This window comes from Scyliorhinus canicula, chromosome 19 (genome assembly GCF_902713615.1).
Source record: "Scyliorhinus canicula chromosome 19, sScyCan1.1, whole genome shotgun sequence".
NCBI lineage: Eukaryota > Metazoa > Chordata > Chondrichthyes > Carcharhiniformes > Scyliorhinidae > Scyliorhinus > Scyliorhinus canicula.
The window spans coordinates 16838537-16850880 of NC_052164.1; the positions used below are offsets into that span (position 1 = coordinate 16838537).

The 12344-nt window shown below is 48.2% G+C and overlaps 1 protein-coding gene across 1 annotated transcript in view; it reads right to left on the reverse strand.

The window, feature by feature from the left end:
- kcnh4b (potassium voltage-gated channel, subfamily H (eag-related), member 4b) overlaps positions 1–12344 on the reverse strand; it is a 235106-nt gene that overhangs the window by 25915 nt on the left and 196847 nt on the right. The window contains 1 exon segment of the mRNA XM_038779453.1: positions 4629–4735. Within this exon segment, the coding sequence (XP_038635381.1) occupies positions 4629–4735 (107 nt within the window).

Genomic DNA, 12344 nt, shown 5'->3' on the forward strand with positions numbered 1-12344 from the left:
TGGACTCCGGGAGACCCTGCTCCCGGGATCTACCTGGCTCACAACCCCTTGCAAGATTCAACGCAATCCCGTGAGACATTGCAAGGAGAATCCCGGCCACAATGGGCAGGATCACTTATTGGCAAATCTGTTTACCAGAGCGAGGCAGTAAGCCTTACTCTAATGTGCAGCTTTCCAAGCTACCTGAGGCTTTGGGATTCAATCCGTTTGCCTCGGAGGCCTCAGGCCTCTGGTCTCTACAAACGGGGATCAGACGGACGGACACTCGTGGGGATCTCCAAGGGGATCGGAGGCCACCAGCAGCATGCCCTTTGGGCAGGGTCGTGCCCTGACGCTGCCAGCCTAGCTCCCTGGCAGTGCCACCTGGGTACCAACTTGGCACTGCCAAAGTGCCCAGGTGGCAATGCCAGCTGGCAGGGGCACTGCCATGGTGCCAGATTGGCATAGTCAAGGTGTGTGTGATTGGGCTGGGGTTGCCCACCGTGGGTGTTAGAGGGTGCACGAGGCGGGGCGGGTGGGAGTGGCTCCCATGTTGCATTTGGGTGGGGTGGTTCCCATGTTGCGTTTGGGCTGGGGGGAGGTCGGGGATTTTGTTTGTGAGCCTCAGAGATTGGGAAGCCATTTAAAAATGGAGTACTAATCTCTCGCTACAACAGCCAGTTCCGGCGAGCAGAGCTGTCCGTTGTAAATTATGGGCCTGTGTGCAACCTCGGTTGTATGTTCCCTGTTCGGGTCCCTTATTCAACATGAGTAGCGTTAAATAGACACGTGTTTCTTGGCACTGAGAGTGCCGGGAAACACGCGGCTAAATGCGCTCGCTAGGGGACTTTGTTCCCTTCTGGGAAGATCGCGCCCACAGTTTTCTCTGGTGGAGAATCCAGTACAATGGGACATAGCCTTAAAATTGGGGCTCGCATGTCTGGAACTAAAGTAAGGAAGCATTTTTCCAAACCATGGTTAGTCACCTACTCCTACTCTTATGTGTCTATGAACATCTGGGACTCTGGACAGAATGTTTGGGCCCCACTAAGGTTGAGAATGGAGGCAAACAGGACCCTGAAACAAAAATGTGCTACCCATCCTTGTGAGGCAGGCAACCAATTAGAATCATTAAGAGACTTGCTAAGGGCAATTAAAGGAGATTGACTGTGTTTTTCCAGTTGGACTCTATTGCCTGATATGAATGGGGGCGGTTAGACTGCCTTTTGGCAGGCTGGAGTGCCAATACTTCAGGCCCAGTCTGCTTCGATGAAAGTGAGGCCAGAGGTCACCCTTCAGATTGTTCCCATCTCAGAGCCCTACCCCAGTGGTCTGACAGGATGGGAACCTGTCTCCCAGCCAATTAAGAAGTCGCCCCGTTCAAAGTCCCAAATTTGTTGTTTGTTCGTGGGAGTTGGGTTCGAGACCTGGAAACAGCCTGAACTCTTGTTTCCTGCCCACAAAGTAGCAAACTCAGCCCCTTCTCCCAAAATGGATGCTGGGCCAATAGAAATCTCCAAGATCAGTATTAATAAATTCTTGTTCGGTAAGAACATGAAAGATGGTTAGAGGCAGTTGAGATATGGATCAGCCATAATTGAATGAAATGGTGAAGTAGACTTGATGGGCTCAAAGGACCTCTCGCATTGTTATAATCTTTTCATTTTTGTGAAATAATCCCTTGTTTGTATAATTTGTACATCTTTGGTCACGGCGCAGAACATTGTCAATCTAAACAATTTCCTATTCAGTTTATAGCAATATTTCCTCTAAGCAGCATCTGTGGACAGAGAATCAGAGTGAAGGTATCGAGTCAAAACGACTTTGGTGCTTCTTAGGTTTACTCATTTCTGAAGAAGAATCATGGGCAGGATTCTCTCAGCCCCTTGCAGGGGCCGGAATTATTCCTGGCAGCGGCCCGTTCGCGCTGTCGTAAAACGCGACGGCGTTTACGGTGGCGTGGACACTCTGCCGCGTGATGGGAGAATCCCGCCCCATGTTTGACTTGGAATATTGGCAGGGATTTCCTGCAGGGATTTCCTGCTTCCAGGAAGGACGGAAACGTTGATGGACCGACTAATGGTCCATTAGCTCGGCGAGGAATTTCTGATCCCGCGGCGGACAGGTCCAGAGAAGCCCGGCCATTAACTCGGTTTCTCTCTCCACAGTTGCTGCCACACCCGCTGTGTTTCTCCAGCTCTTTCTGTTTTTCTTTCAGATTTCCAGCATCCGCAGTATTTTGCTTTATTTTAGAGGCAAGATGAAGATGGGTTCTAATCGGGCAGCACGGTAACACAAGTGGCTAGCACTGTGGCTTCACGGCGCCAGAGTCTCAGGTTCAATTCCCCGCTGGGGAATTGGGTCACTGTCTGTGCGGAATCTGCACGTTCTCCCTGTGTCTGTGTGGGTTTCCTCCGGGTGCTCCGGTTTCCTCCCACAGTCCAAAGACGTGCAGGTTAGGTGGATTGGCCATGATAAATTGCCCTTAGTGACCAAAAAGGTTAGGAGGGGTTATTGGGTTACGGGGATAGGGTGGAAATGAGGGCTTAAGTGGGTCGGTGCCGACTCGATGGACCAAATGGCCTCCTTTTGCACTGTATGTTCTATGTTCTAATGAGATATATTTAATAGAGATTAAGTTGTAGCTTACCTTTTTACAACATAGATGCAAGTTATTGAATGTAAACATATCATAGAATCATTACAGTGCAGAAGGAGGCCATTCAGCCCATTGAGTCTGCACCGACCCTCTGAAAGAGCTCCCTAAGCCCATGACCCACCTATCCCCATAACACAATAACCCCACCTAACCTTTTGGACATTAAGAGGCAATTTAGCATGGTCAACCCACCTGACCTGCACATCTTTGGACTGTGGGAAGAAACTGGAGCACCCGGAGGAAACCCACACAGACACAGGGAGAATGTACAACCTCCGCACAGACACTGACCCAAGGCCGGAATTGAACCTGGTTCCCTGGCGCTGTGAGGCAGCAGTGACAACCACTCTGTCACTGTGCCGCCCACATTTTTAAGTGGTGCTACACAAAACAATAACATCAGTGTTGTTTGCATCTGCACAAGTGGGATAAACTGTGGGATTCTGTCCATCGCTCAGGTGGAACCTCCGCCCCGGCATGGAAAATAGCAGAACCATGACTGTGTTGGGGTTCTGCTCTATCAAGGCATTTCCCAGCTAGAACTTCCTTCTATTTACAATACAAATGTTGTTGGGTCTGAGTCAGAGACGTTACCTGAGGCCCTCCCCCCCACGATGCTCCGCCCCCGACCAGCCAAGATGGCGTAGGTCTCTCATGCTATTGTTTGACACAAACTCGGTGTGGTGGTGGCTGCGGACTCAGTCCAGTCCCGCCACAGCAGATCCACGGGTAGGGGGGACTTTAGCAGGGACTGGGGGCACTGTTGGGGGTTGGTCTGGGGGTCGCAAACCTGGCCAAAGGGGGGTCATTATTTGGCAGGCCGGGTCCGCACGCGGCCGCCACCATACGCACGCGTGGTCACTGACCCAGCAATTCTCCAGCCATATCGGCAGCTAGAGCCGGGTGTTCTATGCTGTGTGCCAGCTAGCCCCCACACCCCCTCCCATGTGACGGAGGATCCGTGGCCGTTTTGCGCCGATATTTTGGTCGTTAAACACCACCGTTCCCACGCCGGCATCAGGACATAGCCTGAAAATTGGAGAATCCAGCCCAGGGACTCCCTATGCCAGAAGCTCCTGCCTTCCTGACTCTGTAAAGGTGTAAAAATGAAGGGCAGCAAGTTAAGTGATTTGAGATGTACTGGCTGAAGTGTTGGCTAGTGTAGACTTGAGAGATGAACAGACACTTCCAACACTGATGAAGGTTCAACTCAATTTTATTAACTACTTCTAACTAACTAACACACGATGACTGTGGGTCTAAATGATGCTAACTTAAACTAGAGACCTAAGCCTTGTCCGAACCTGTTGATTCTCTCAGCACGTGTTGTGAGTCCATGCTGGATGAGTTCTTGTTACACTGAGAGGCAGCACCCAGAATGAACAGTTACCGTGGCGCCCTCTGCCTTTATAGTGTGTGTATTCTAACAGGTGATTGGCTGCGGTGTTTGTACATGTTAATTGGTCCCTATGTGTGTCCATCAGTGTGTGTCTGCACCATGATATACTGGTGTATATTATGACACTGGCTTCGGCAGTCCGTCTTGTTGGCAGGGAAATGAACTGAACCATCAAGAAAAAGGGCAGGAGTGGGGGGGGGGGGGGGGGGGGGGAGCAGAATTATAAAACAATATATTTGTATCTGAGGTGCCAACAAAAGAATGGCCTTCTCATGGTGGGTGAGTGGTCAGGCCTTTGTGTCACACAATAAATGTGGGCACTGGAGAAGGGCCTTGAATGGCCCTTGAGTCCACCGACCTGTTGAAAACAAAGCGCCCACCCACTGATCCATCCAAACCTGGCACTAGAGGGCATCAGTGAGCACATCAATTCAGCAATATATCATCCAGTTGCCTTTACATGCTGTTTAGAATAGCATAGCATTGGTCAAGCTTTAATTGAAAGGCTATTTCTCAACTGCTGATCAAGCTCCCCCAAATACTCTGGTTTTGGATGATCTTCCCCAGTGTGATGTGCAGGAGATCAATTACCTTTCTTTGGAGAGGATTTGGTCGATTTCTGAAAACTCTGATCCACGTTAAAGTGAAATGTTGGTGTTTCATATGTCTTGCCGTCGTCTTCAATCCCGTCGACAATCCTGTAAAAACAGAAATGGGATGGTTTAATGTGAACTGTTTGCTAATGTGAGGAATGTTAATCTCATGTGGTGACTGCACTGTTATCAAGGGGCTGACTTGAGTATCACTGACTAACACCTCCACATGAAGTAAGGAACAGGTTCAACTTTCGAGCTGCGTTTGACACTGCCGCTCCTGCTCTGTTGCTGCTTCACTATCACAGGTCTTCACCCCGGCTTTAAATATCAGATGGTTTCAAATCTAAAAGTCCACTGCTCTTATATTTTCCTTAAAGTGTATAGATCAGTTGGAAATACGCTGCATAATCTCCTTTGCCCTGTCCCAGTGGGAGGAAGGGAAACCAAAGGACATGGAATTAAAGCGATCAGCAAAATAAGCAATGCAAGGGGCAAATCTATTTTAAACACAGAGGCCTAAATGTTCTGGTCCCACCCACCATGGGAATTGTTGAGGGGGGTGGAAGCAATGTTTGGCGGACCAGCAAACGGCCCATTGACTACGGGCAGGGCCAGAACCATAGAACTTACAGTGTAGAAAGAGGCCATTTGGCCCATCGGGTCCACGCCGGCCCTTGGAAAGAGCGCCCTTCCCAAGCCCTTGCCTCTGCCCTATCCGCATAACCCAGTAACCTGACCTAATCTTTTGTTTTGGACTCTCAGGGACAATTTAGCATGGTCAATCCACCTAACCTGCACATCTTTGGACTGTGGGAGAAAACAGGAGCACCCGGAGGAAACCCACGCAGACAGGGAGAGAGTGCAAACTCCTCACAGATAGTCACCTGAGCCCGGAATTGAACCCGGGACGCTGGAGCTCTGAGGCAGCAGTGCTAACCACTGTGCCACCGTGCTGCCCATAAAATCACCCCCGAGTGAGTGGTTGAGGTCTGGGAAGCACTGCCCAAAAATGTGGTGGAGGCAGATTCAACTGAAGCTTTCAAAAAAGAATTGGATAATTATCTGAGGAGACAACAGGATCACATTGACAGGGGAGAAGATGTTGGGGAGTGGGGCAAGCTGAGTTGCTCCAGCAGAGAACCAGCACAGATCCAACAGACTGAATGCACCCCCCCCCTCCCCCCGCCCGATGGCGCTGTAACTGTTCTATGATTCTAGAAGAGGATGTGACAGAGAAAACGAGTGAAAGAGAATCAGAGGGAGAGGGTGAGAAAGACAGTGAGAAAGATTTTCATTTTTAAGTGCCTTTCATGAAGGCATTCCAAAGTGCTGTACAGCCAATGTGCTTGGGAAGCCAATGTGCCCACTGTTATAGTATGAAGCATGGCAGCCAATTCCTGCAGAGAAAATAGCGGCACGGCGGCACAGTGGTCAGCACTGCTGCCTCACAGCGCCAGGGACCCGGTTTCAATTCCAGCCTTGGGTGAATGTCTATGTGGAGTTTGCATTTTCTCCGCGTGTGTGCGTGGGCTTCCTCCAGGTGCTCCGGTTTCCTCCCACAGTCTAAAGATGTGCAGGTTAGGAGGATTGACCATGATCAATTCTCCCTTAGATCACACAGCCAGCGGAGGCCGGAATTGAACCCGGGATCCTGGAGCTGTGAGGCAGCAGTGCTCCAAAGCTGTGCATGTCAAAGGGTTATGGGGATAGGGTGGGGGAATGGGCTTAGGTAGGGTGCTCTTTCAGAGTGTTGGTGCAGACTCGATGGGCTGAATAGCCTCCTTCTGCACTGTAGGTATTCCATAGTTCGAAGAGCCGTGAAATTATAATTACACTATCTGTTTTAACTTTGTTGGCTGAAGGTTAAAAATTAGCCAGCCCACTTTGTTCCTCTTTGTCATCGTGCCACTTCAGAATGCTGGTGGGTCCTCAGTTTAACACCTCATTTCAAAAGCAGCACCTCGAACAATGTAGCATTCTGTCAATACAGCTCTGAAGTATTAGCCTGCCTCACGTGTTTGGGTCACTGGAGTGGGACTCCCAACACACCTGGTGGGGGTGTTATCCGATGAGCCACGGCTGACATATCAGAAGCAGAGGGGTCAGATTATGGATGTAGAGGGATCAATCTTGGAGACAACAACAGAGGGAGAGACACTGTCATAGTGGCGAGGAGACCTGGCAGGAGAAAGATGGGAATCGGGTATGGCCGAAACATGATACATATTGATCAGCTTTCACAGTGATCCTGGCAGTATTTTTAAAAACTGTATGCTTTCAATAAGAATTCTGGATGACTTGTTTTATTGCAAAATCCAATGTGATTCCCTCATTCCCGATTCTCTCTTGCTGTCCGTTCTGCAGTCGGGGAGAAATTTTGTAATGAGGAAAAATTCAGTGATTGAAGAATCACCACGTTCCGGTGACTACACACAACAAATCCTTTACAGGACTGACCATCCTGAAGCTGCGCTCCGTAGTGGGTATTTAAGGAGCTCAAACTGCAGCAGTAGCTCCTACCAGGTATATATAGACAGCTGCGGCCCACACCTGCCTCTCAACTCTCAAGTCTTTCTATCTGCATCCTTTCCTTTCCTTGACCCACACCACCAGGCTCTCCACTCTTCCACTGTTGTTTTCCCCACACCACTGAAGATTTGGCATGTATCCTTCACACATCCCTCTTTTCTGCTGCCTGACTCCACCCCTTCAATCATCCACAGCACCTCAGAGAGAGTTGGGAGAATCACAAGTCATCCAATGCCACATATCCAGACCTGACCCTCCTCTATTATGGATCTCCATTACATTTATCTTCTCAGTTATTATCTAATTTATGAAGTCCACTACAATCCTGTGTTATTGTTTTTTGTCAAGTCTGTGCTCATCTGGATTTAAGGTAATACTTAATCTGAGGGGCACGGACTTCCCAATGTACACAGACACTGGTATTGCCAGTGCTTTTTACCAATGCATGAAAATTTAAAAATGTTTTTTTTTACTTCAGTCTGACCTAATTCCCAGCGTGAAGACCAGCTTGTACCCTTAGAATCATAGAGTACCTACAGTGCAGAAGGAGGCTATTCAGCCCATTGAGCCTGCACCGTGATGTACCATCAATTGAATACGAGACGAGTTGCTGAACAAAAGTATGGCTTTAATATACTAGATGTTAAGCCCTGTGGTCGATTACAGTAGAAGGACGACCGCCGGGAGTACAGGGTATTTATACCCCGCCCCAGGGCGGGGTTAACTCAGCCTCTCGATCAATCGGGGAGCCGTCACATTACTGGTCTCAACCAACTGGTCGAGAGGCACATGACCGACCAGGGCCAATGGTAAGCCGGTGTTCTGCACCAATGGCAGGCAGCTATGCTAATCATACCACCACACACCGACCCTCTGAAAGAGCACCCTACTGAGGCCCACTCCCCACCCTATCCCCGTAACCCCATCTAACCGTTGGACACTAAGGGACATTTTAACGTGGCCAATTCACCTAACTTGCACATCTTTGGACTGTGGGAGGAAACCGGAGCCCCTGGAGGAAACCTACGCAGACATGGGGAGAACGTGTAGACACCATACAGACAGTCACCCAAGGTCGGAATCGAACACGGGTTGCTGGCGCTGTGAGGCAGCAGTGTTAACCACTGTGCCACCGTGCCCTTATCACCAACTAGTGCTCCCTTTGACTGTGATCTTTCTGCTGAGTATCCAGGGTCACTGAATATATCTGGCCATTAGTTAGTTAAACCATGCAGAGGATGTTACGCTTCCCCACAATAGGGGAATCAGCGAACACCAACAAAGTTCATTTAGCGGAGACACAAACAAGATTCAAACTCAGGACTTTGGGCTGGCAGTTTAACATCCAATCATATAGCCATATCCTCCATGATCTCTCTCTCCCTCAATACGAGGACACTTGCCACGGAGGACAGCCTGGAAAGAGCTGGCATGTGGAGCATTTTAATGTAGGGAGACAGTGGAGATGTCTCTACCACAAGGTTCTAGCTGACCAGGAAACTCTGCTGCACTTATCGCCTGCCATGGGCACATTGGGAGGACTTACAGTTAGATAATCAACCTGTTTGACCACATCATGGACACAGCAGCACCACCAGCAGCACAGCTTCCATGGCTATCAAGTCCTGGGTGGGACTAGAGCTTCTGACTCAGAAATAGGGGCCCATTGTGTAAGAAGACCTCCGCTCTCCTGTGATCAACATGGAATAGAAGTAACTTAGTGGTTATATTCAACAATTGATTTGAGAAATGTATGTAATAAGGGGCAGCAGGGTAGCATGGTGGTTAGCATAAATGCTTCACAGCTCCAGGGTCCCAGGTTCGATTCCCGGCTGGGTCACTGTCTGTGTGGAGTCTGCACGTCCTCCCCCTGTGTGCGTGGGTTTCCTCCGGGTGCTCCGGTTTCCTCCCACAGTCCAAAGATGTGCGGGTTAGGTGGATTGGCCATGATAAATTGCCCGTAGTGTCCTAATAAAAGTAAGGTTAAGGGGGGGTTGTTGGGTTACGGGTATAGGGTGGATATGTGGGTTTGAGTAGGGTGATCATGGCTCGGCACAACATTGAGGGCCGAAGGGCCTGTTCTGTGCTGTACTGTTCTATGTTCTATGTTACAGGAGATAGACTAAATTAGTATTATAGTTCTATTATTACCTTGTATTATCGTTGTCTTTTATTTAGATAAAAGGTTAGTAACTAATTTTAAAATGTTTTATATTCCCGTTCCAATTTTGGATAAGTTTTCGGAAAATACTCTACCATTTACATTCCGTGGTGCAACAATTAATTTGCATTCCTACTCATTCCTCCCCCTCCCCCATTTACACTCCAACCCCATTCTGCTCTTTTGCCCCATTTATATTCACATCCTGTTCACCTCTTTCCCATTCCAGTTTTCACTTGACAGTACTCCTTCCTATTTATACCATTCTCCATCAGCCATCAGGGCTGCTGTACTCGCCCAGGCTGTGTGTGTACAATAGTTGGCTGCAAATTGCTGACATGAACCATTCCTAACTCTTAGATTACATTTTCGCTCCACTTCAAAGCTTTTTAGGCCAAAAGCTACTGTAGTAGCGTGAAGGCACACGGAAGAGTTCAAGAGCGACAACAAAGCAAAAACACTTTTAAAGTCACACCTATAAGTCAGTAATTGTACTTCAGCATTCATTTTAATTGTCTTCGGTGTCACCTAAGTTTTCCCTGCAACTTTAGCACCAGATAATTAAAAATAATAAGCAGCTTGCTTTATGTTTCCACCTTCCTCTGGCAGTGACTCATGCAGTTTTCTAACCCACATTCCCATGCTATATTCAGGATTAGCAAAGAAAAGAAGCAAAAGGCAGTTTTGGATAATTTGTTGCTGCAAAGACTCCCTCCTTTCCATTCCTATGCAGAAAATAAACCCCTGCTGCACTTCATCTCCTTGTTCAGTGTGAGGCATTGCTGGTTCCTGCGCTGGATTGTAGCTCAGAGTGCAAGTTCATGACTTGTTATTTTTAGATCTGACAACATTGATGTGATTTATGATCTGTTAAAGTGACACAGATCACAATATCAATTAAATAAATTCAAGCTGTGCTTATTTTTCAGTGAGGTGCATCAAAATAGGCGCATTAATGAGCAATTGTCACTCTGGGTTGGCTGAAAGTCAGCCAGCCGGGGTCTGCACATCTGAAAATGCATCAGGCCCAACGTCCTTGCTCATGTTCCATTTTTCTTTCCGCGCAGAGAATGGCGCTCAACAGTGAAGATTAACTAAAATAATCTTTATTATTGTCACAAAGAGGCTTACGCGGTAGCACAGTGGTTAGCACAGTTGCTTCACGGCTCCAGGGTCCCAGGTTCAATTCCCGGCTTGGGTCACTGTCAGTGCGGAGTCTGCACGTTCTCCCCGTGTCTGCGTGGGTTTCCTCCGGGTGCTCTGGTTTCCTCCCACAGTCCAAAGATGTGCAGGTTAGGTGGACTGGCCATGCTAAATTGCCCTTAGTGTCCAAAAAGATTAAGTGGGGTTACTGGGTTACGGGGATAGGGTGGAGGTGTGGGCTTAAGTAGGGTGCTCTTTCCAAGGGCCGGTGCAGTCTCGATGGGCCAAATGGCCTCCTTCTGCACTGTAAATTCTATGATTCTATGATTCTACATTAACACTGCAATGAAGTTACTGTGAAAAGCCCCTCGTCGCCACATTCCGGCGCTTATTTGGGTACACGGAGGGAGAATTCAGAATGCTCAATTCACCTAAAAAGCATGTCTTTCGTGGCTTGTGGGAGGAAACCGGAGTACCCGGAGGAAACCCACGCAGACACAGGGAGAATGTGCATACTCCGCTCAGACAGTGACCCAGCAGGGAATTGAACCTGGGACCCTGGTGCTGTGAAGCAACAGTGCTAACCGCTGTGCTACCGTGCCACCCATTACGGGGAGGAAGTGACAAATAATTAAAGCTGTTGATCATCCCTCTCCAAGGGACCTATGTTTTTTAATCGGGACAATAATTTTTCACTATTGCTAACTATTAATTCAATCTACCGACTATGGTCAATTGACAGTAAGATTTCATGGAGCAATCGGACAAATTCAGATAGTGAAAATTCTAAAATGATCACTTTTTGAGTTCATTTTGAAAGAGCTTGGTTAGTCTGAAGTGATCCTAAAGTGATGGTTGGAGTGAAGTCTCTTTGCTTTTCGAGTGAAGAGCCAGAGGAGATATCAGACAAGAACCCTGACAATTTCTCCACCATTTCTGAAGGGTTGATTCCACGTCAATTGTATCTGATAGCTATAGTCAGAGGGGCTAGTGAGTTACCATTCTTCCCACACAGCAAGTCAGGTGGAATCTTCAGCGCATGATTGCATTTCAATCCCAAACACCCCCTTTGCATATTGACAGATTTGCATGCACTGTCATGTACAACTGTGAGTGTCACAAGTTTTTTTTTTAATATTTCCAATTAAGGGGCAATTATAGCATGGCCAATCCACCTACCCTGCACATGTTTAGGTTGTGGGGGTGCGACCCACGCAGACACGTGGAGAATGTGCAAACTCCACGCGGATAGTGACCCAGAGCCGAGATTGAACCCGGGTCTTCGGGCTAACCACTGTGCCACTCCACCCCATGAGTAATCCACATTGCCCGCTATCCATCCACTGTTGTCATGCACTGTTTATTATTTTCATCCGTCTCCGCACATGCATTGCATACATAGTCGTTAAATTGTGCAGGTCTCTTAACGATATATGTGCATGCTGTCGTTAGCTGTTTGTCTGGGTGATGTTCCCTCTGTGGGGCGTGTCATTCACGTGGCACTTGTTGTTGTTGTGCTACCTGTTGCTGTTGTTCCATTTTCGTTGCTGGGGACCAATGGACCTCTGGGAATGACGGTCGTTCTGCACTTTGTGCAGCTGTTGAGACCCCATCATCCTGATTGGCTGCCTGCAGTGAAGGAACAGCTTCTGTAATTGCTTGGAAGTGTCTGCTGTTGCCCTGGTATATTGATTCATTCACATCCACCATGTATGATTGAGGTCACAACTGCTACATGCATGTCTCCATGTTTCCAGGTGGGCTGATTCCTGTTGAGGGGGTTAAAAGTTTTCACCCTGACCGGTTCTCCCTATGCTCAATTCTGTCAATGGTTTGACAGTATTATCAAATTGAAAGTTGGCTTTCTACCATCTCACC